At 39.2% G+C, this 24257-nt stretch overlaps 1 protein-coding gene across 5 annotated transcripts; it reads left to right on the top strand.

Annotated features, from left to right (window-relative positions):
* Nucleotides 1-1163: 1163 nt before the first annotated feature.
* SRRM1 (serine and arginine repetitive matrix 1) lies at nt 1164-23402 on the top strand. 5 transcript variants are annotated; one of them, XM_088140949.1, is made up of 18 exons: nt 1165-1313; nt 3966-4055; nt 5109-5231; nt 7417-7587; nt 8961-9073; nt 9678-9878; nt 10415-10621; nt 11025-11144; nt 12883-13154; nt 13794-13874; nt 14201-14287; nt 15267-15411; nt 17714-17818; nt 18292-18750; nt 19236-19431; nt 19850-20032; nt 20449-20576; nt 22708-23402. In XM_088140949.1, the coding sequence occupies exons 1-17, from the start codon at nt 1293-1295 to the stop codon at nt 20551-20553; spliced, it is 2679 nt and encodes an 892-aa protein (XP_087997075.1). In that variant the 5' UTR covers nt 1165-1292; the 3' UTR covers nt 20554-20576; nt 22708-23402. The 5 variants fall into 5 exon arrangements, with proteins under 5 accessions (XP_087997076.1, XP_087997075.1, XP_007424151.1 ...); XM_088140950.1 differs by lacking the exon at nt 22708-23402 and having other exon boundaries at nt 1164-1313; nt 20419-20556; XM_007424089.4 differs by lacking the exon at nt 22708-23402 and having other exon boundaries at nt 20449-22049.
* Nucleotides 23403-24257: the final 855 nt, after the last annotated feature.

The following is a 24257-nucleotide window of genomic DNA, read 5'->3' as shown; positions in this document are numbered from 1 at the left end:
CAGGACGCACCAAACGATCAGCACATTTTAGCCTAGCGTGTTGTGGGAATCCTACTCCAACCTCTATTCACTTCACGTCTTTCACCAGGTCAGTTACAAGCTTGGTTAGTTTTCACTTTAGTTGTCTGTCGATTTGCAGGCTAATGTCTTAGTTTTTATTGGAAAACGCCTAACATGTGCATAGATTATTGAAAGTTAAAATACGGATCAATTCCTAGCTTGATTTAAGCATTGACGAAATCTTTTGTGCTAATAACTGCCTGTACACTTTATTTCTGTAACTTGTGACAGCTAACTCGTGTTCCCTCTTGATTTTTTTCCCCCACATGCTTCCTTTTTTGAATATGCCTTTTCAGCTCGACCACCTTCGCCCTCTTGCAAATGCTTTTGCCGTACGGTACGTCAGACCTTTGGAAGTTTTGTTTTAGTCCATCGAAGTCAAGTTAGTTCCACCTTCATTTATAGTTTCTAATTATGCAAGAGTGAGGCATTAAGTGCCCAGGAAAAGGACGTGGATGTTTTAATTATCTTGTGGTTCATGCCAATGCAAAGCTTGGGTTAATTCAGTCATCAGGACCACCACATTGTCCTTAGAGCAACACTGTAAGATGTATGGACTCCAACTCCCAGCATTCCCCAGCCAGCCATGCTGGCTGGGGAATGCTGGGAGTTGAAGTCCACTTGTCTTAAAGTTGCTAAGCTTGAGAAACACTGCCTTAGAGTAATAGGGTAAATTCAGCGAGCCAGGGTTACGTTAACCATGGTTCACAGGTTTGCCTGCTTCGCTTTGGGAGCTCAATTGCTCCGCAGCCCATCCAGCACCAATACGAGTCTCCCCATTCCCTTCAACGGCGCCCCTTCCTTAAAGGTAGCCATAGCAACAACACACCGATCACCCTCCCTCTCACAGCAATCGCGGGCTGTGACGCAAGCCCGCGCGAAAGGCTCTTTGGGCTACCCCTCCCCTACTGACGTTGGATTGGGTGAACCGCCCGACCCCGTCCCCTCCGCTGCGTACGATTCGTCAGGAAACGAAGCCCGCGAGCCATCGTTGGCTGGATCTTCCTTCTCTTGTCTTTCCTCCCGCCTCTTTCGCTTTCCCTTCGGGCCCCGCCTCTTTTCTGGCGCGTCACGGAGCTTCCCTCCTCCGCTTCCCGCGCGAAAGGAGGAGGGCGGCACCGTAAAGCCGAGGAGGGAGGAGGCCGTTTGAGCGCTTGCGCGCGCCTGCCCTTGCCGCGGTGCACGCCGGGATACGGAGCCGCGCTCTCTAAGGCCAGGCAGGAGGAGTCAAGATGGACGCAGGCTTTTTCCGCGTAAGTGCTGAGGAGGGATGGGGGCCAGCTGGGCCGGGTGCACCGGAGAAGCGGAGACGGAGTGCCGAAGGCTCTCCAAGCAGTCCGAAGCGAGTCCTCAGTCTCCTCAGGGTGGCCGGCGCAGCTGTTTCGCTGCTTTCCTTCCTCCCCCGCGATCCTGCCAGGAGCCGAGCAGAGAAAATGGCGGCGGAGGCGGCGACTCTCTTCAGCGCGCGGTAGAAACCGAGGAGGAGGACTGAGGAGAAAGTGCTGCGTTCCCCTCCCGCCCGCCTAGCGCCGTCCCCTTTGGTTCCGTCCGTGCATTTTCTTGCGGCCTCTTCGCTCTTTTGGCGCGAATTATTATTTTGAGGCCTCGCGAGAAGGAAGCGGAGGGGCCTGTCGGGGCTTTCCTCCTCCGGCAGCAGCCTTCCTCAACCTGGCGCCCTCCTGTCGGGGCGGACTACAGCATCCATCAGTCCTGGCCAGGTTGAGAGAGGCTCGCCTACTTAGTGCTTCTCTTACCCCCGCCATGCACACACATTCCCGAGTTCCGTGCTTCACATTGCAATTTATTATTACAAAGATTAACACCATTATTGTATGATTTGCGTGGGAGTTTAAGCGTGCCCGATAAGCCAAGAGGTTTGCCTGTTTGTAATAAGAAAACTATCCTGGTTAACTCCAGAAACCTCATGGATTTAATTTTTTTATTTTTTATAATTATTTTTTTTTGTGGGCGGGATCCTTTCTGATTTCTTTGACCGGTGGGGAAAATTGTGTGACAGAATCTGCAAATGAATAGTTTTCTAATTCGAAGGGGTTCTTTCAAGCTCAGCTTGTTTGCAGTGAAAACTTAGAATGTGGCCAGTTCTCTTTTGTAAGTACTGCAGAAAGTTATTAACCTTATGGGGAAGAGAAACAGTAACTTTGTTCAGGATCCCAAATTTTACAGCCCTGAAATCAAAGTGAGAGGTGGAAGATCAGTACATTCATTCAATGAAAATCCTCTAAATAAAGTGTGAAGACATGTGTTAGAATGTCTTTGGGGTTTGGAGAAAGCTGGTATAAGCTAATTAATTAAAAAGACTGTATTACCACTGTATTACAACAGTTAATATTACTGAAATTGGACTGGTGACCTCTAGTTTGTGAGGAGTCTTTGGGCCAGTCAGATGCACTCAACCCCACCTCACTTTGTGGGCATGAAGTTAAAAAGCATGCCCATATAGATTGCCTTGAGCACTGTGAGAAAAACTTGTGAATAAATGATAATCAACCTGGGGTATTGCTAGTTTGTGACAGTGACTCTTACATAGTACTAAAGTGCACTGCTGTTTACCTTCTAGATCAATAGGCTTAGAGACGTGAATAATCCCAAAATGCTGGGATTACAGTCTGCCTGTTACTGGCAGTGATACTTTGTGCTTGACCCGTGACATGTATACTAAAAGGTCAGCAGCCTTTCTTGCATGTGTACTGGGGCTGGATACCAAGCAGGTCACTGGTCAGATATGACCACAGTGAGTTATTATGTAACAGTATATTTCATGTTATGTAAGTGGCAGTTGGCCTGGAATGGCAGTAGTGTTGGCCCATGCTTAGCCTACTGGAATCCCTGCATGCTGGACTGGGCATTTCCTGCCCTACAACTCTGCCCAAACAATGTGGGTGCTTTCCTTTCCAATTAAATCTTAAGACATTTCAAAACCAAAATAAAGTTTAGAAGAAAGCATGGATTAAACATGCTTTACGAATCTGAAAAAGTTTGGCTAAATAAATCAATTTTGAAGCAAGAACAATAACAACTAAAAATAGAACAAATAAGTCTAAGATCTGAACTGTGAAACTCATTCTATGAAAAGCAAATGTATTATTTACATCAAGTCACCTAAGCTTTACCTAAAGGAAAATTTGGTTTCTACAATGTATATCCCCTCACTCTTTCATATATGCGGATCTTATTTTCCTTAGTTTGCAAATTATTGAAAGTAAATCCCAGTTTAACAGAACAGTGAACCTCTAACTTCTAATAAGTTATTGTTTCAATTTTCTCATTTTAATAATGTTGTAAATCTTCAGAGTAATTGCTTTTATCTTTATCTTTTAATATCTTACTGCTAAATGCTATTTTAGAGAGCCAGTTTGGTGTAGTGGTTAAGGTATCAGGCTAGAAACCCGGAGACCATGAGTTCTAGTCCCATCTTAGGCATGAAGCCAGCTGAGTGACCTTGGGACAGTCATTCTCAGAAAAGAGGCAGTGGCAAACCACTTCTGAAAAACTTTGCCAAGAAAACTGCAGAGACTTGTCCAGGCAGTCACCAGGAGTCAAAAACTGACTTGAAGGCACCAAAACAAAAAACAAAAAACCCCCCCAAAACAGTACTTTAGTCTTTTTATTGTGGTAGATACAAATACAATAAATACGTTAAGATAATGACACTACAAGCTGCGAAGAAATTAAGCCATATTTGATTTGCTTTTTACAGATACCTCATGTTAATTCAGAAATGTTAGATTTCTAGGAGGCTGTATGATGTTCTGATTTTCTTAAGATACAGCTTATAGTTGACAAGCCAGAAGTTCATCAAAAGTGTTTTGGGATCAGTAAAGTGAAGTTGAGGACAAGGTTTTAGCTTGAAACAATAGGTGTAATTGAATTTTTTATTGTTATAGGGTACAAGTGCAGAACAGGACAACCGCTTCAGCAACAAACAGAAGAAGCTACTAAAGCAACTGAAATTTGCAGAATGCCTTGAAAAGAAAGTACGTTCATACTGTTATATTTAATGAATTTATTTTATTTTTAATACGTATTTGACTTTGCATGGATAGCTTATAGCTGCAACTGTTCAAGTGAGACTTATTTGGAATTTTGGAGCCATGCTGTAACAGAATGACTAGATGCAGAAGATAGATTAGGTCCAAGTTCCAGTGTATACATCCATTTCCTTTGCAACAGTTTTGTTTCAAATCCACTCTAATCCAAATTCCCTATAACAGAAGGCGATTGATGTATTTCAGAGACATGTAACTACCAAGAAGCTGAGAATAGAGCAAAAGTGAAGTTTGAACTCCCAAGGTTAGCTCACATATATTTTCCCCCACCAAAATACCCATTTCTCATATGAACTGGTGATGATCAGAGGAAGAGTGGCTGGGGACACTTCAAATCAGAGCACAGTTATCACATCCCACCATCTGAATAAAAGCATCTCACTTCAGAACAAAAGAATAAAATATTTTTAATTTAAAACATTAGAAAGGAAGGGGATTGTATTACAGTGAAGTCAATGGGAATGTGGAGATTCCCTACACAGGAATTGCAGTTAGTTACAGATAATACCCTTTGGAAGAATTGTTACAGTTTAGGAAAATTCTATTTATCACTGCAGATAGTTAGATTACATTAAAAATCAGCTCCAGCAAATTATCTTTAATAAATGGCTTCCAGTAATAAGTAAGAAAGCTACTAAAAAAGTAGAAACCACATTGATTGATTGATTGACATGTGGCATATACACTATACCACCATTTCTCAACCGTGGCGACTTTAAGATCTTTAAGCACATCTTAAAGTTGCTAAGGTTGAGAAACACTGCACTGTGCATATATATGTATTGTTCTTTATCTGTATGTTAATGAAAGCCTCAGTATCTTCCAAAATTGCTAGACTTCTATATTTCTCAACATGAGTGAGAATTATGGAGGGGAATCTTATCTGGAGAGCATATTATAGGATGCAAAGGTTTTACAATAGTAATTACAGCATCAAGCAAGATAGCTTATCTTCAAATTGTTTGTCTCATTATTCTGTAGGTGGACATGAGCAAGGTAAACCTGGAAGTAATCAAGCCATGGATAACAAAGAGAGTAACAGAAATCCTTGGATTTGAAGATGATGTAGTAATTGAATTTATATTCAATCAATTGGAAGTGAAGGTAATGATTTTGCTGTGGTTGTTTTTCCATATATGTAAATGTATTGCATAATTATTCTGTGTAAACTGCAATTTTTCTGTCAAAAAACCAGTTGAAATTAGGAGGGATTTTGTTGCAATGCATATTGTGAATAATTCACTTTGTAAAACTTTTTAAGGTTGACAGTTTTAGTGAAGGTGCATAGTATGCAAAACTGCTGAGGTGAAAAATCAGACTTAATGTGTTGATTTTGCTGTTACGTGTTAAGCTACTTTGACAGCAATTTTCTAATGATGATGTGATTTATGATTTAAAAGGCCTGAACCAAAATGGAAGTTATTCCTTGCGTCTGAAGTATAGCACCATCACCTTATTAGGTCACAGCAGAGTGAGTGTCCAATGTCGCTCTGACCAACTCCCTTGATGATGCAGTGTGTGTTTGGAGGTGAGTTGTGTAAAGTGGCCGAACCAAAGACAGACAAAGCATCCAACAGAAAGAAATTGGGCAAAGCTTTACACTGCTCTTGAAATTGTTTTGAATTAAATCACTTTAAATATAAAGAATGAAGTGCAGTTCTAAATTGGTAAGAGGCGTTCAGTGGAGACCTACTCTGTTTAGAACTATGTCTTTGTTCAGCTGGGATGGTGGGCTTATTATATAATTGTAAAACTACACTTCAGTTTAATTTAGAAAGAAAGTTTAAAGGTTCAAGCCGTTTCTCACTGAAATCAGTGGCAAGGCACCCCTCTGATATCAGCGGAGCTGGACTGCACCACTGGAATACAGCTAATCGATAACCAGACATACTGTATAGCATGAACTGCGTAAATGAATTTGCGTTCATGATAAACACAGTCTTTTATTTTACACAGTCTGCCACTGCATTCCAAGAGATAGTAAAGTGTTTCTCTGAACCATTGGCAAAATGTTCTTGTTCTAATATTCTTTATGCTCAATCTTTCTTCCAAAGAATTCATCTTTGTGATTTGACTGAACAGTTGAAATTTCAACTGAGAAAGGTATTGCCGTTTTTTAAAAAAAAGCCATGCTGTAATTTTGAATGTAGGTTTTTATTTTTTTAAGTATCCCTATTTGGAATCCTTAATGTACTTTCATAGAAATTCAGTTGGGGAAGCAGGTTTAGGGGAATCAGATGAAGTATGAGATTATGGTAGGAAGTAGCTTACTAATATGTATTAATATAATAAAAAACCTAAGTGTGCAGTTTTAATTCCCCTTCATAGAAAGCATGATTTGAACTTTAGAACTTTTAAAAAACATTTTTTTCCTTTCTGTGGTTGTGTACTCATTATTGCTTGTTCGTCTTTTGCAATTTAGATAAATGGTATAACATTAAACTCAAGGTGGTTGAGTTGCAGTAGGGAGTCGGAAGCAAGCCAAGGGAACATCTTTCTCTACAGGGGACTTGGCGATTCCAAACCCCCCCCAAAGTTCCAAGAAGAAAAAGAAGACACCTGGAATCTGTACTTGCTTTGTGCTGTTGAGCTGTGCTTGTTACATGGACCTTGTTGCTTTGACCAACAACTTTAGAACTAAATTGCCCACCTGTACCGTGAACCACATTTGACCTCTTAATCCTTTGTGGGCATAACATAATTGTCATTAAGAAAACGATGGCAGCTTTCATTCCATAAACTAGTTAGTGGAGGCTTAGTTTAGTTTACTGACGGAAGTAAGAAAATGCATGCGTAAATTCTTTTTCAGTTTTCTTAGCAGGATTTCAGTTATATTGTAGATGATGATTCTGTAATGTTAAGTGTACAGCTTCTGTCCATTGTACGGATAACTTAAAAAGATTTTTCAAGCAGCAGTACCAAAGAATGCTGGGGGAAAATGTTTAGAAAGTTAATTAGAAGAAACGTACACCATCTGTTATGATGCTGCTATGGCAAATTCATGGCCCTCTGTTTCAGTGGCTGTACAGATCAAACATTCTTATGAAATCCACAAAGGATTAACAGGCCACTCTGAATGTAATGGTAAGGCAAGAGAATATTGGTTATTTATTAGGACTGTGTTACTGAACAACCTTTAAGCAAAGTTTTGTGTTTTTAAAAAAAAACTAAGAACATGAGTATAATATGCCCTAGTCGATGGTAGAAGATTAAGTCAAAATAAAAAATAACTTGTCTGGGTTTGGTTTTTCAAATAACCTGTATTTCTTCCTGTCATATCTCTTTACAGAATCCTGATTCCAAAATGATGCAAATCAACTTGACTGGATTTTTGAATGGGAAAAATGCAAGAGAATTCATGGGAGAACTATGGCCGCTGTTGTTAAGTGCACAGGAAAACATTGCTGGTATTCCATCTGCTTTTCTGGAGCTAAAGAAAGAAGAAATAAAACAGAGACAGGTGGGATAATGTTAAGTCTGGGTTATGGGTTTGAATCCAAGGTCAAAGAATGATTAATAGCTCTGGAGAATTATTTGAGAAATTAGTATATGATCTGAAAATTGGTAATAATTATTTTGGTGAAAATATAAGGGAATAAAGTGGATAAAGAGTATTTACTTTAGATACTAATTATTGAACTGCAGTATCTTCTTAGAATTTTTCAGTTACTAAACACTGACTGCCAAAAAGATTTTTTAAAGATGTGAGCACCAAAAACATGTGAAGAAATGTGAACAATTAGTTTGTATTGTATGCATAAAGTCTGCTACAAGAAGATAGCCAAATTGCCTGCTGAACAGTGCTCATTTCTGCTGTGAAGAATGGAATTTGGTTTTGTATGGTTTTTAGTCATGAGTTTTTGAAGCCAAGTGCTTAACTCTCTTGGTTGTATGATAATCATTTTTTTTAATTAAAAATTAAAAATTTGCTGAGTAAAATTTATGGGGCAGGGCAAATTTCCTTCTATTATTTCTGTCTTTAAACTTTTGGACGCACTAATAATAAGATGTTAAGAGTACAACAAAATGCTCTCTCTCCATTAGTTATTTCTAATTAATACTTGCTACACTGTCTTTGTGTTGTCTGTCATCCAGAGATGTCATCTATACCAGTCAGTTTCAGTTATGATTCCCACCAATCTTCTGACAGAGAAAATCAAAGGCACTTCTTTACCTATTCAGGGAGTATGTTATGATAAGTAATCTGATTTGGTAGCAGAAACATCTACCGAACCTGATGGATTTAAAGTTGAGACTTCAGATTTGAATGCAGTCTGTCATACCCTTGTGTGTGGCTTGTAAGTTACAGAGAAGGTGGCAAGCATATTCAGAGGCAAATGTATGGTTGTTTTTATACTAGCGCAGGGAGCAGAACAACAACAAAATGCCATAGCCAAGGGCAGATGCAGAACTTCCAGTCCTTTTTCACATGTTCTAGAGTTCAGTGTGTTTATTATGTTGACTTTCCTACTGGAATTATAACAGTTAAAAAAAATTAATTTCAATAAAGTTGTGTGAGTCCTGGTAATAAAAAGATTGCCCATTCCAGCTTCCCAATCTGGGCTCAGCAGTAAATATCAGATCTCCTGACACAGGGTCATTACAGGGATGACAAAAGAGGAAGGAATCCAGACTTTCTGAATCACTCCAGAAGTTGCTGAATTACAACTCCCGAAGCCGCAGCCAGCATGACCAATCTAGAGAGTTGCATTCTTTAAAAATGGTATATATAAATGCCTGGCATTGTCAGTATGTAAGTAGATAGAGTAGGATTCGGCTTTTTTTTTTTTGTGTGTGTGCTTTTTAATTAAGAAAATGTTGATGTTGTTTCAGATTGAACAGGAAAAATTGGCTTCAATGAAGAAACAAGATGAAGACAAGGATAAGCGAGACAAGGAAGATAAAGAGAACAGGGAAAAGCGGGACCGCTCTCGGAGCCCTAGAAGGTAATATTTATTTGCATGTTGACTCTTAGCATGTCTTGAAGCTGTTGGTAGAGCAACTGTGTGCCTAAGCTTTTTTTAACCAATATACTCTCTTAACACTTGCTGCCTGAATGTCGTGATTGAAGTATATTTGTGTCTTGCGTTGCTTTCTGAGGTATTTAGCTGAACACGTGAAAAGGGACAAGGGTGTGCCCACATAGACTGCATCCAGCCACCCAGTTCCTTTACAGAGCTATGCCTGTTGAGGACAAACTTACAGGCTTCTGTGTTGGGAACTCTGATAAGGCAGGGTCCAACTCGTGATGGCCTTTGAGTGCCTTCAGCCCAAGTATTTTCAGGCTTCCCCAGCTACAGCATTCAGCACAGGCAGATGGGAAGGAAAGGAGCTACCTGTGTGCCATTGCTCCATCCCATTTTTGGTCCTTACAGTTACAAACTAAATGCCTCCAGAAGGTTACTAAATGCATTTTTAGCTGTCCAGTCAGCAGTCAAAATAGAAGAGTGGCTGTGTCAATGGGATAAAGGCTCTTAATCAGAATGCATGTTGGATTAGGCATATTTTTTAGGGTTAAAAAACCCTAACCCGAAATATACATTTGTTTAGGCGCAAATCAAGATCTCCTTCCCCTAGAAGACGCTCATCTCCTGTTAGAAAAGAGAGAAAACATAGCCATTCTCGATCACCCCACCATGCAGCCAAAAGTCGCAGTGTTACTCCTGCACCAGAAAAGAAGGAAGAGACTCCTGAACCAGAACCTTCAGTCAAAGTAAAAGAAACATTGATCCAGGAGGCCACATCTACCAGGTATCACCACTGATTATTACTTTTTTCTCCCTGGTTTTGTAATGTTGATTATGTTAAAACCTGAAATTAGATGTTATGTGCACTTAATTTTTTATCCTTAGAGCTTCTGAGACATTAGTAGCTAAGTATCCTGTTTTGTAACATATTGTGTCCTAATATAGTGGTATTGTGTGCGTTATATTAACTTTCCATTAATATTCCTGGTTTGAAAATAAGTTTAACCTATGTTAAAAAAAACAGAATTTATTTAAGAAATGTGTGATGTTAGTATAGTTTCACTCCATTGTTGTTGTAACTTGTTAAGTGTGGCTTGAAAATAGCCAGACAACAATAGAAAAAAATGGAAATAACGTTTCTAAAGCTAAAGCAGAAACCTCATTTACTTCTACAGGATGTTCAAGTGTCCTAAAGAAAATATCATCCTTTCTTTAAAGAAGAAAGAAAAGAAATAGAAATAGAAACCCATATCACTAAGATGAAGGTTGTGATTTTTCCTTGAATTATAATCCAGTCTTGAATTGTATTTATTTCAACAGTGATATCTTGAAAGTCCCTAAAATTGAGCCCTTGCCGGATACTAAGGAAATATCTCCAGAAAGAGTTCCAAAAAAAGAAAGGGAGAGGGAAAAAGAAAAGGAGAAGGCTCGTCCAAGATCTCCATCTCGATCTAGGTCAAGATCAAAATCTCGATCACGTTCCCCATCTCATTCAAGACCAAGAAGACGTCATAGATCACGATCCAGGTTAGATAGTTCAGTTTTTTTCTAAGAATAGTTAACCTTGTATCTAACCTTGTTAACCCATTATAAGTGTATTTACCTTGTTAATCATTATAACTGAGAATATTAAATATATGAAGCCTTATAAACTAGTTTTCCATGAAAATGCTTGTATTTATCCATTATGCTTAAATGATCCTTTCATGGATCCTTTTATAATTTCTGTCTTCATACTTATGCCAGTCTTGCCTTTAAAGCAGTTCCCCTTTTGTGCTTTACAGCGAAACAGGGAAAACATCCAGAGTATCCAATTTGTAGCTGTGACATGTAGGCAGACACAAGTTGCTCTCCTTTCTTTTGGAAACTTATTAAATCTTGAGTTCTGTAATATGTTCTGTATCTGAATTTTTATCATTTGTACTATTAGGTCTTATTCACCAAGGAGGCGGCCTAGCCCAAGAAGGCGCCCATCTCCTCGGAGAAGAACTCCACCGAGACGTATTCCACCTCCACCGAGGCATAGAAGGAGCAGATCTCCTGTGAGACGGTAAGAATTCTCGAGTTTAGAGGCAACAGTCATTAACGTTGAAAGGCTAAATTTAAAAGTCTTTTGGTGCCCTCCGAATCTTTGTTAGATCTTAGCTCCAGTTCCAGGAGTTGTAGTTCAGGTACACAACAGGTTAGAGGAAGCTATACTAAATTTTTGTTGCTTCTACTCAGCTCTTTGGGTGTCAGGGAGAAGATAATAGAAAAAAACTTTTCAGTTTGACTTGAAAACATTCATGAGTCTAATCATGCTTAAAATCCTGATAGGAATAGGTCCGCTTTGCAACACAAACCTGTCAGGGAAATAAGGCCATGAAATAAATACCTATAATGAAAAATTGTCATCTCACAAATTGAAACCTTGTTTTTCTTCATTACTTGCATTTTTTAACAGTAGTAGTTTAACAGAATATGCAATTGCTAGGCTTTTCATAGGATAGACTAACTTCTAAACTAGTTTAGTTGAAAGAGGGTAGGGTTTGAGACCTCTGCAGATGAGCTTTTGTAAAAACAATGAAAGTTGTTTCCTGGTTGGATTTTTTATATCCTTGATAAAATTGACCCCTACTTTTTAGCAAATACATTAAGGAGACCAAAATACTCAAGTTTTTTCAGGTAATAGCTTTCCATTCTAATTCACCATGTTACTTTCAAGGAATTCCTCTGCATGTCCCTTAGTTGGAAATATATTTGTGCGTATACATTGGGCAGGAGGACTCTCAAGGAAGAACACCAAGATTCTTTGCAATGTTGTTCAAAACCACTGCTCTCACATGGGCCCATTTTCTGCTGCTGCCGATACTGACATTTGTAAAACCAATGTATTCTGAGACAGACAAACAAGCAGTTGAATTTGCTTAGCAGACTTGTAATACGTATAGTTTCATAGTTGTATGGTGCTATTTCTAATGAGTACAGGCGGTCCCTGAGTTAAGAACAAGTTCCATTCCTAAGCCTGTCTTTAACTTGAATTTGTATGTAAGTTGGAACTCATACTTACAAACGGGCTGCCATTACTTAAAATGGCAGATGGCATTCTCCTTCTCGAACTGACAAACTGCTGAAGCCACGCCATGTTTTCATGAACTGCTGAAAACTGGCTATGTGTTAAAAACACGTGGCTTCAGCAGTTTGTCAGCTCAAGGAAGGAGAACAATGTCCGCCATTTTTAGTAACAGGCAGCCCATTCGTAAGTACAAGTTGTCAGTAAGTTGGTTGTTCTTAACCCTGGGACTGCCTGTATTGTTCAAGGTAGGGTTTTTTCTCCCAGGTCCTTGGGAATTCTGCAGCCAGAGGTGGAGTCAATAAGTAGATGAGAGCAACAGAACTGGCCACAAATTGTGCCACAGAATTCTAGAGGCCCTCCTTTAAGTGTAGTCTGATAAATTCAGCTTAGTTACTGACTGTATTGAGCTGTTTGGGTGTTTTATGTTTGGAAAAAGTCAGCTATTTTTCAGTACCCTTGTTTTGAGTGATTTCAGGCAAGAATAAAAACATTTTGTAAGTCCAGTTAGAAGTCCAGACTATCCAGTTCTTACTCCAGAAACTTTTCACTGTTGCTAAACAGTAAATTTAACCTATAAGGTGATGCAACCAATAGTTCTGTATAATGTAGAAAATGAACATTCTGTTATTGGAAGGATCATATTAGGAGTGAGTAGAATGTTTGTGAAACTGCAAGGCAACACAACCTTAAGACTATGCTTAGAGCACATTTGATATCAACTTTAATCTTGCAGAAGGAGGAGATCGTCGGCATCATTATCAGGAAGTAGTTCATCCTCATCGTCTTCACGTTCTCGATCTCCACCAAAGAAGCCACCTAAGAGAGTTGTTTCTAGCCCTCCTCGGAAAACACGCAGGCTTTCTCCTTCCGCGAGTCCTCCGAGGCGAAGACACCGACCCTCCCCACCTCTCAGTCCTCCCCCGAAACCACGCAGGTCTCCGACACCACAGCAGTCTAATCGTACAAGAAAAGCCCGAAGCTCTGTTTCTCCCAATAGGACTTCGGGTAATCTGAAGTATATTTGAAAATATCCCAAGCCATTCTGACAATATTTTTAGCTTCAGATGCTTCAGTATTAAAGTACTTAACTATCTGCTACCTACTTTAAAAAAATACCTGCAATTTTTGTAGTAAGATCTCCTTTCTGGGCTGCAGCCTGTTGCGTGGAGTTGCCCAGGAAATGAGACCTTTTCTGCATTGTTGAATGATGTAGTTACTTGATTTATGCGTCACCACAATCAGCAGGCTTCTGTGCAAAATACTAAAAGAGGTGCTTCAACTGATTTTTAAATGCCCTCCTTTTAGGTAGAACTTTCCAAACCCTAACCCTAATATTTCTGATTTGAAGGATGATTATTATTTGGGGGGGGTCTTATTGTGAAATTATAATTATAAACCACTTCTGAGAATTTTATACTATGAAACAATATAGAAATTCCTTTATGAATGTTAATAAATGCTAGCTGGGATATCTCACATTTTTTTCTGAAGCTGATTAAATATGTAAATCTTCCCTTAAATATTATAAGTAATAGCACCTCATTATTTTTAATAAGATGGCTTGCATAAGGATCGTGAATACTTCCACATATTATGAGTACGATATAAACAAGTTAACAATTTTGTTTACTTTTTTCTTCTCAGCACCTAAACATAAAAGTATTGAAAAGAGGGAATCTCCCTCGCCTGCACCAAAAACAAGAAAAGTAGAATTGTCAGAATCGGGTAGGTTTCAAAATTGTGCTGTATTTTCCAGTATTTGTGATAATAAAAAGAGTTATTGGAATTTCATCAGTTAGATCCTTATATCCATTGTTTTCCAAACACAATTTAATTAAAATCAATCTATAGTAAGAAAGATTCAACAACACAGAAGTTGCAATCAGATCTCAGTCATCATTTGATTTGCACAGCCAAGAAGCCTAAAGGAACCAAAATTACTTTGTAAAATGTATGCAAAGGAAGAGCACAGTCTCTATGTATTGTGTCTCAAAGAACTGTATTAATGTAAAACAGGCTTTAAATATAATTCTCTTTTGCCTGATATTTAGAAGAAGATAAAGGTGGTAAAATGGCAGCTGCAGATTCCGTGCAGCAAAGACGACAGTACAGAAGGCAGAACCAGCAGTCTTCATCTGGTACAGTATTTTATGCTTCTTATGTATGTGTACTTGAAATAAGTTCATTATTATTTATTGGAGTTTCTTCTCAGGTATACTAATTATGATTTAAAACATTTTTTCCCATTGAAGAATCTAATTTGACAAAGACTTGGGGATTTTTGTGTCTTGATGCATTGATTTCACTTTAAGTCTTAGATGTGAGCAAAGTTGCTTTTAGAGGTGAGGGACAGTGGTGCGGAGAAAAAAGAATAGAGGGAAATGTACTAATAAAACTTTCTTCATTTCACAAGATTCCCAAATGTATATGAATGCATTAAAGCACTTCGTCATAAGAATACAATATTTTACTTTCTTAGGCAGTGGAGAGTAAAAGTTCTTATTTGATGCTAGTCTTGGTTGTTTTCTGCCTAAGAGGAAGTTGTGTTCCGTTCCTCTGTTGCCTGTTAGTGCTGAGTGTTTTGGTTCTTTGAAGAAGCAAAGAGTGTGAAAGTTCCTGTTGAACTAGTAAAAATACAAAGAGAAAATTAGAAGCAACATAGTTGTGATCTTTCCTTCCTTCCTTCCTTCCTTCCTTCCTTCCTTCCTTCCTTCCTTCCTTCCTTCCTTCCAACCGTTCTGGATGCAGATCCTCTCCTTTCCCACTATAACAATATCTGTACGACAAGGAACTTTAACAATCCTGAAAGGATGGGGGTGGTTTCACAACACTAAACCTAATAAACAATTGTAGGGTAGGCCGAGATTAAGATTTAAATGGGCAAAAGCATTCCACTGTGCTTTCAAAATGGTATATCAAAGCGACATGTCGATACTTCACTAAATTTCTATATAATTTGACCTGCTTGATTTGGAACCTGTGGGGCAACTGCATAAATAATTGAAAAAGTTGCTTCCTTCCTTTTCTGTTTCTAGTCTGTAGCACAGAATAGTTTAAATATTGCTGTACCCCAAAATTATATCACAATTTTAATAACAGTTATTTATTCTGGTTCAGATTCTGGCTCATCATCATCTTCTGAAGAGGAACGGCCAAAAAAGTCAAATGTGAAGAACGGTGAAGTGGGTAGACGACGGCGGCACTCACATTCCCGCAGCCCATCTCCGTCTCCACGGAAGTGGCAGAAAGAATCTTCTCCTCGGTAACTTCCTTTTGTGTCTCCAGGCTAATTTCTGTTACTAATGGTTTCTTGACCATCTAATAAAAGCTAGTGGAATTTCTGAATTGATAGCAGTCAGTTTAATTCAGTTCCTGTCCCATTCTGAAAGCATCTGGCTGAATTCACACATCACTCTTAACCTATGGTTTCTCTGCCTATGGCATGTTTATTAAAACATGAGAGACTGTCTTCACGTATCATGTTAAACCATAAAACCATGGTTTATAAACCATAATGGCTGAGTTCATAGTCTAACAAACCACTTCATGAATCAGCATACGATATGAACCCAGCCACTATGTCCAGTTGTTACTTTCATTTTAGCCATGAAGTTTTTACGGTTCAGTTCCATTCACCTCAGTTTCATCCATTATGATATGGTTTTGACAGCAACATAAAGGGATTAGCTATTTGCCTGATGAGTGAAGGAATGTTTTGTGTGCAGATATGGGCCATTATGCACTGGGTGCATAATGAATATTGTAACTTAATCAGTTTTTGCCTGATAGTTCATCCTTGCAAATGAATCTCTGGGATGCTTGACCTCTCAATTTTTTCCTCCCTCCACTGCTGTCAGGATGCAGATGGGAAAGAGGTGGCAGTCACCAATTGTTAAAAGGTTGGTTAGCAGGTCATTCTGTTAATTAGAGTTCAGTTTTGGTGGATTTTGAGAATGGAGCATTTACTGCTCATTTAACCACAACCACATTTCCCACTTCTAGAAAATATAGTAAAATAAGTAAATACCATAAATGCTAGAGGAAAAGATGGGCGTTTCCTATCTGCTTCACCTTTCTCTGCTGTAACTATAGCTGCGGGGGGAAAAAGAAAACTAGAATAGAGTAATGAAAGTAGACTAGACAACCCATTAATTGATCTATTTAATATTTACTAAATTGCAGAAGTGATTAAAATATATTTCTTAAGCTCCTAGCCTTCATTGCTTCTATAATTTATTTATTTGGTCACTGGGCAGAAGTTTAAAAACATAATTCTGTTAAATTGCTAAATAACTTTTTTTTATTCACCCAAAAGAACAAAAAAATGGAAGGCATTTCAGATTTTACAAATGCTGCAGTGAACCATAGTGGGGAATCAAAGAATACTAGTGTGTGGAAACAGGGCACAAAGTTGAAAAAGCAAAAGTGAATTGGCACAGATCAATGACTGTAAATCAGTCCTTGGTCACATCTGTCTTCTCTCTAAAGGCAAAAGATCAAGCTAGTTTAATGAGAGGTGATACACATTGAAATAGAAATGAGATAAAGGATATTGGACATATCTGGTTAAAAGCTTTATAGTTGTATCTGTTACCCAGACATTTTCTTTGTTGATCAGTAGCTCTGGTAGAGATATTTCACATCATATCAAAGGGGAGAACTGTTGCTTCTGTATGAGTTTCAGTAGTATTCTGATGGCCCTCATCAATGTGAGTAGGTCAGTTGCCAGTGAAGGTAGTCCTTGCTTAACGATGGTAATTGGGACTGGCAATTCTGTTGCTAAGCGACATAGTTGTAAAACGCAACATCACATGACCACATGGACTTAGAACGGCAGTTATGGCAGTCCCAGTTGCCATCCGTAGGTGAATCCTACATGGTTGCAGTATCCCGTGGCCATGTGGTCACCATTTGTGACCTCCTGCTGGCTTCCCCATTGACTTTGCTTGTCGGAAGCCGGCAGTGAAGGTCACAAACGGCAATCATGTGATCACGGGGATGCTGTGACAGCCACAGATACAAGGACCGGGTGTAAGTCCCCCTGGTTCAGCGCTGTTGTAGCTTCGAATGGTTGCTGAACGAGTGGTCATTCAGTGAGGACTATCTGTACAGCTTTTAGTACATTGTCAGTCATCGTGGATAGCACAAAATGAATTATGTTGTCTCCTGTCACACACACAAACCCCAATCAATTGTAGGTTGTCCATTCTGAAAGAAAGGCCCTTGTGGCAGTAGAAGAGGCTCTATACTATATAACTGCCAAAAATATGTCCCCAAGTTTCATTTACATACTGGGTTGCCTACTCAGGCAGTCATGCATAAGGCAATTCTGCTTTACCAGCAAGGGTAAGGTTTTCCCATCATAGAAGCCAGGCACTTCCTAAAGCAGAGGCAGGCAACCTGGCGGCTTCCAGATGTCTTTGATTACAGCTGTGATTCCTGACCACTGACTCTGGTGGGTTGGGGCTTGTGGAGCTTGTAGTCCTAAAGCACTGCTTGATAGTAACAGTAGACTCTTAAGCACACCCTTGTCCTTTTAAGCTTATTTTCCTCTTTCCTTTTAGCAGGAGGAGGCGAAGTCCCTCGCCACCACCAGCCAGAAGACGGCGCTCTCCTTCTCCTGCCCCCCCTCCAAGGCGTCGCAGGTCACCATCACCCCCACGACGAAGGTAATGCTGTTGCTGCATATTTGTAGAAAATGCTTGTGCTCTAATTAGGGAATCAATATGTGCATTGTAACATTTTCTTTTTGTGAAGTGATGTATTTAAAACTTCATTCATTCATTCATTAATGGTGAAGCATTTTATAATACTGCTAATAATCAATGCCTTCAGGATGATTTATACAAATGCTTAAAAATGCATACAGAATGACTAAGAGCACAAAAACTTTTGAGTTTTATAATACAAGATAAAAATATGTTGGAACATTTAGAAATTATTTTAGTGAACAAGTTTTAACAGGTGATTCTTGATACGTTTGTGCTGCAATACTTAAGTGCAATTGTAGTTAAGTAAAAATGTACCTATTCCTTTATTTTATTGTATTTTTGTTCCTTCATCTTGTAAATTGCCTAGATAACTTTTGTAACTTGGCAGTTTGATCAATGTTTTTATGAGCCTTCCTACACTCACTTCTTAGGTCTCCTTCACCACCCCCTCGCCGGCATTCTCCCACACCTAGAAGATACTCTCCTCCCATACAGAGGAGATACTCTCCTTCCCCTCCTCCAAAGAGGCGAACGGCATCTCCCCCTCCCAAAAGAAGGGCTTCTCCTTCTCCGCAGCCTAAGCTCAGAGTCTCTCGGTCTCCACCACCAAAACAAAGAAGCTCTCCGCCTGCAAAGAGACGTTCGCCATCTGCATCTTCCAAGCACAGGAAAAGCTCCCCCCCCAGCAGGTCCACCCGTGAAACCCGCTCCCCACTGCAGAACAAACGGCATTCACCATCCCCACAGCCTAGGCCTTCACGGACCTCTACAAGCCCCCCATTGCTGCGCAGGGGCCCTTCTTCATCACCTCAGCGAAGGCAGTCACCATCTCCCAGCTCCAGGCCCATCAGGAGAGTCTCGAGGACTCCAGAGCCCAAGAAGTCAAAGAAGTAAGTGATACACATGGAACTAAAGGGGAGCCATGTATGTTCTAGATCTCTGTTTTTCAAACTTGGCAACTTTAATGTGTGGCTGGGGAATGTTGCAAGTTGAAGTCCACATATCTTAAAGTTGCCAAGTTTGGGAAACACTGTTTTAGATTGTTGGGCTACAACTATAATTGCTCTGGGATTATAGGATAACAGTCTTAAGATATCTGGAAGTTGCCTGATTGGGAAAGCCTTGATTAGAATTTAAGGAGAAAGGAGGTGACCCTTTCCAAAACCCACTTACTTTGTTGCCAGAGTTTCCCCAGTCAAGATGTATGGCATTCCAGCATCATAGGTACCAGAAGTAAAGACAGCTCTTTTCCACTTGGGAATCAGTAAACCATATAAAATTTACAGCTGATTTGATTCTTCCACAGTGACTTTGCCTCTTCTGGGGTAGCTGCTTTTTCTAAAAAGTATATTATATTTTGCCTCTACTTTCTAAGGGCTTCCCCACCAAGTCCCCATTCTGTGAGAAGGGGATCTTCATCTAGGTCAGCTTCAGCGTCCCCTGAACCACCACCCAAGAAACATCCGGCACCTCCATCTCCTGCTCGATCCGCATCACCTTCTGCTCATTGGTCACCAGTAGCCCCTGCAAAGAAGGCCAAAAGTCCGACGCCAAGCCCGTCACCAGTACGAGTGAGTATCTTCTCTTGTAAGGTTGCGAGGCTTCCTTTGACCAACCATCCTTTTAATTGGTTGGAACAATAGCTGAGATTATACATCCTGCGTAAGCCATAACGCAAGGTTGGTTGGGCTCAGACTGTGGAATGCGTGAACCTGTTCAACTGCTGTATGACTAGTGGTTAAATGCACAGATATATCCACTGGTGTGACAGACCAAATTCCTGTGGTGTTAATGAGCATAAATCTGTAACTGGATCTTTCATGGGCATTCGATGGACAAACTGTTATTTTCAAGGTGAAAGTAATGGGCATTTTCTTAAACAAAAGTGATACCTGTCCAGAACTCAGCTTGGAATTGCTACATGCAATGTATGGGGTGGAGGTATAATTGTTAGAGTGTATCTTTTTAAGTGGCTGCTTGATCTCACAGAATTCTGATCAGGAAGGAGGTGGTAAAAAGAAGAAGAAAAAGAAGGATAAGAAGCATAAAAAGGATAAGAAGCACAAGAAGCACAAAAAGCATAAGAAAGAAAAGGCTGCTGTAGCTGCTGCAGCAGCTGTTTTTACAACATCTGCAGAGGAAGATCAAGAAAAAAATGTAGAACCCAAAAAGGTGAATATTTGTGCATCCATTCGAATAAACTTACATGCTTTTCTTCATGTTTCTTTAAGATTTAATATTGATATGGCTACTGTTTTAAGGATTTGGGGGTCATATTAAAAATCTATTGTGCTAGTGCTTTCTCAGAATTTAAGAACACTTTTTCTTAGAACATGGTTTGCATATAGTCTCAGGGTCTCTGCTGTATAATTTGGGAATCATTAGGTGGTTTAACCTTAAAACCAGTGTGCAAAAGAGATTATGTCCTACCAGATTCTGCTCTAGAGTATCTGATGTTGAAATTAGTAGCAAAACTCCCAGCTCTTTAGGCTGCTTGTTTCATGTGAGTTTCTACTCTGTGGCCAAATCTAATCCAGGCTCATATTCTGTGACTATAGAAGTAATTGCTGACTTTCCATTGCGTTAAGGAGACTGAGAGTGAAACAGAAGATAACCTGGATGACTTGGAAAAGCACCTGCGCGAGAAGGCTCTGCGTTCGATGAGGAAGGCGCAGGCATCTCCACCATCTTAGAACGAAGCAGCATTTGATTTCATGTAAATTTTATTTGGTTTATACTCAGATTTCAATTTCAAATTGCTAAAATGTGTTTGAGCTTTAGACTTTAACATTGGTTGTAATAATTGCTAGGTTAAAGTTCACCATGTTTATTAAAAAAAAGGGCATGGATCTTCATTACAAAAAAGCATTCACAGTGTACTAGTTGACAGTTGACATGATTTCACTAGAATTTTCTTATGCAGCAAGGATTTCTTTCCCCCTACCCTATCCCTGTTCCTGTTCAATGGTTTTAAAACAGGCCTGGCAAACTCCACAGTTCCTCTAAAATGTCATAGTACAAATGCTTACGTTTCTATTGTAAATTCTTGCTCCAGATCTTTTGTGGTTTGTAGGCATTGGGAAGCCACTGTTGTCAAAGAACTATATAGGAACACTTGCCAAACACCCAGGTTTCTCAGTGTTTCCTATTAAATTTATGTTTAAAATTGGCATAACATTTGTGGATGGTACCTACTTTATAAGCTTGCTTGACAGAAGGCAGTGGGTTCATTATAGTATGATAGACTTATTTGGAACACTGGATTTTTAATTTGTACCTTTTTTTCCCCCCTCTCCTATCCTCTTCACCTTCCCTTTTTAAAAAATACAGTTCCTGTGATCAGCAGTCTCAGCCAAATTTGGCATAAATTTTTGTTTTGTGGAATGTTGTTGCCCCATTCATAGTTTTCTTTTGTCTTGTTGAAGTCCTTTGGAATAGTATGTAACTTTCAGAGTTGTGGTTTCTGAAAACCTGAAGGACCTGAACTTTGGATATTGTCATGTTCATATTGGGGGTTTTGTTTTGTTTCTGTTTTTTTAAACTAAAGCTATTATAAAGCTTGTGTATTAAACAAAATAAATTTCTAAATTTAAAGGATTTCAGCAATTTTTGTATATCTCCCCCCCTTCCCATTTTCAAGAAAATAACATTAATTTTGTAGAGTGTTTAAGGGATCCAGTCCTGGTAATTGAAGTAAAAAAATTTGCATGAAAGTGACTGAAAGGAAAGCCAGAAGCTAAACAGATCATGAGATCTCTTCTTAGAGGAGCTTTTGAAGGTGGTGCCCTTCATCCAGAGCTCTTTGTACGCTCTGCACATTGAGAGTTTCTGTAGGACCAGGCATTTCCAAGAGATGGCACTTCCCATACTTATTCCCTTTTCTCCCTTTCTAGCCCACTGTAAAGAACAAGGACACAGTTGCATGTGGGGAACTTCCAACACTAACAAAGGCATCTAGTACAGGTTTCTCTACACAACACGGCAGAAACTGACTGACCTCTGAATTTCATAGGCAAGAAAGAGTTATTGGAGAAAGTTCTAAATCTCCTGTCTTCCTGACTCTCATCCTCCTCTTGTTAAACCTGATTTTTGCATAAATATAAAAAGGTAGTGGATGTATGAGATGACTCCTTTAACGTAAGAAGAAAATGGTCCCAGGAGTGGCTTTCTTATCTCATTTATGTATATACTCTACAATCATACGCCAGTCCCTTCCGCACATCTTCCAGTTATCTGGTTGTGCCCAAAGATGACTGTATTTGGTTATGTCAAGCCAGAATCATTCAGTTTTTGGACTTCATTATCTGCGTGCTGCTGGATCACTTCCACTTGTCCTCTCTAAATGAAAGTGGCTAAACAACTTGGGCTTCTTTCACAAACCCAAAACATAAGCCTTATTTGCTCTAATGGATGGCTTGTTCAGAGAGAGAAGCCAGTGTTGCTGATTTTGACCACTAAATAAGCCATCTCCCCCCCCCCCCAAAGTCCATTAAAATGCAACTTTTATGTTGGGTTGGTTAGCATTCAAGAAAAACCTCAGGGCAAGGTAGCAAGAGAAAAATCTTTCACTTGGAAGGGTATCCCCAACCCAGAAGACAAAGGGAGTGCTTGCTTTCAAAATTAAAACTCTAACCCTAAAACTAAATAATAATTAAAATCTAAAGAAAATACTGGCAGGACTAAAACTCAAATACTTGCATATGGTCAATGAAAAAGCATAAATCTTTTTGGCAGTATCTACACAGAAATAGGATCCACTGCCCAGAGTTGCTGGGAGTTGGGTGGCGTATACATTTAATTAATACATTTATATTTAATAAATTTCCTGTCCATCTATTTTATTTCAGTCAGCAACCTATGACAACCTGGGGATATCTCATTTTAGAGCAAAACAGTGACATCCAGCGAGATGGAGTTGAAGTGGTCAGATAAAAAAATTGCATACAAAAGTGATCAGGATGCTCTGAATATTTTACTGTGGAAGGATAAATGAAAGGAAAGGGGCTCTAAGATCTCTGTAAAATCTGCAATAAGTAAACGAGCAATGTATTCTATAATACCTATGCCACGTGGGCATAACTGGGCAGTATATGGTATTATATCTGTCTTGTAAAACCGGTGATGGCAAGATATTGAATCAAGTTAATGTTAGAGCCCTTCTCAGTTTGCAACCTATGGTATAATTTAAATATCTTGCATGTCTAAAGGGGAGATTGGCTACTTAGAAATACACCACGGGGCAGGTGGGACTGATGTAGTTGTCTTTTCATGCCCAGGACTCGTCAATACACCCTTGGCCTGCTTCAGAGACAAGGTTCCCTAAGAATTTTTGCTCACTTAGCAAGTAACAGTAAACCAGTGATTATTGATAAGTACTGTATAACATAAGATAAGCTTTCTTTCTTGCTATCTTTCTCTCCCTTTCTCTTTCTCTTTCTTGCTTTCTTTCTTTCATTTTTTCTTTAAGTTTAAAGATTGTTTTATTAATTACGTGGGGTTTTTTAGTGTATTTAGGTGTTTTGTCAATTTTTTTGTAATTTGTAAATAAAGTTTGTAAATAAAAAAAAATCAGTAATCATTTCTCCCTGTTGCAGTGACCATGTAATACCAATAAGGCAAAGTTCATCTTTCCCTTGGATAATGGGTCTCAGATCAGAAAATGATGTATCAGGGAGCTGAATGGAATTCTCAGAAAATAATCATTGTCAGGCTGTCTATAAAAAATACTGAATAAAAGGAACCACATTTCCAGAATTGCTGTATCACCTATTGGGGTTTGGTGCCAGCCCAATGAGAAAATTCTGCTGGAAAATTGGCAGGCATATAGTCATTTAGATTTAAGCTCAATTTATGGAAGATCTGGGGCAAACGCAATCCACCATTTAAAGAAAATTATCATTAGTGGTTATTCTTGCACTAAACTGACCTGCCAAAATAATAGGTGTACTGGGTGTTCGGTTTGTAGACCACCAATATATGATTCTAATCAAGTCCAAATAAACTTGAGAGCATAATTGTAATGGAGGAATGTACACAATGATAAGTAAAAAGAGAAAATGGTTAAGCTTAAGTAGGGCAGCCATGGTGTAATATTCCAAGGAGCACAAATGTAAAGTTTTCAAATTTAAGAGCAAAAATAAGTACAGGTGCCCACAGGTTATGGTCAAAAAATGTCAGGACAGCAGCCAGAATGGTGCAATCGAACCTCTGCCCGTATTTCATCAGCATTATACATATGCTGTGGACAATCTTGGAGATAAGTAAGCTTAAGTGATAGCAAAGTCTTCCCTACCCTACCACAGGAACTTCTACCAATGAAAAAAAATAAATCCATACTGATTGGCAAGCAAAGTATAATACAGGCAGTCTTTGCTTACCGACCATTCGTTCAGCAATC

Source organism: Python bivittatus, unplaced genomic scaffold (genome assembly GCF_059951505.1).
Source record: "Python bivittatus isolate LINGU-HERP-01145 unplaced genomic scaffold, Pbiv_v1 ctg000250_np1212, whole genome shotgun sequence".
In the NCBI taxonomy this organism is placed as follows: Eukaryota; Metazoa; Chordata; class Lepidosauria; order Squamata; family Pythonidae; genus Python; species Python bivittatus.
The sequence above is the reverse complement of the archived record's forward strand: the minus strand, read 5'-3'. Positions and strand labels throughout refer to the sequence as shown.

Excerpts from the sequence above, each read along its gene's own strand:
- SRRM1 (XM_088140949.1), top strand. The coding sequence starts at position 1,293 with ATGGACGCAGGCTTTTTCCGC. Across the intron at positions 7,588-8,960 it reads AAGAAATAAAACAGAGACAG|ATTGAACAGGAAAAATTGGC; the intron begins GTGGGATAATGT and ends ATGTTGTTTCAG. Across the intron at positions 9,074-9,677 it reads CGCTCTCGGAGCCCTAGAAG|GCGCAAATCAAGATCTCCTT; the intron begins GTAATATTTATT and ends ACATTTGTTTAG.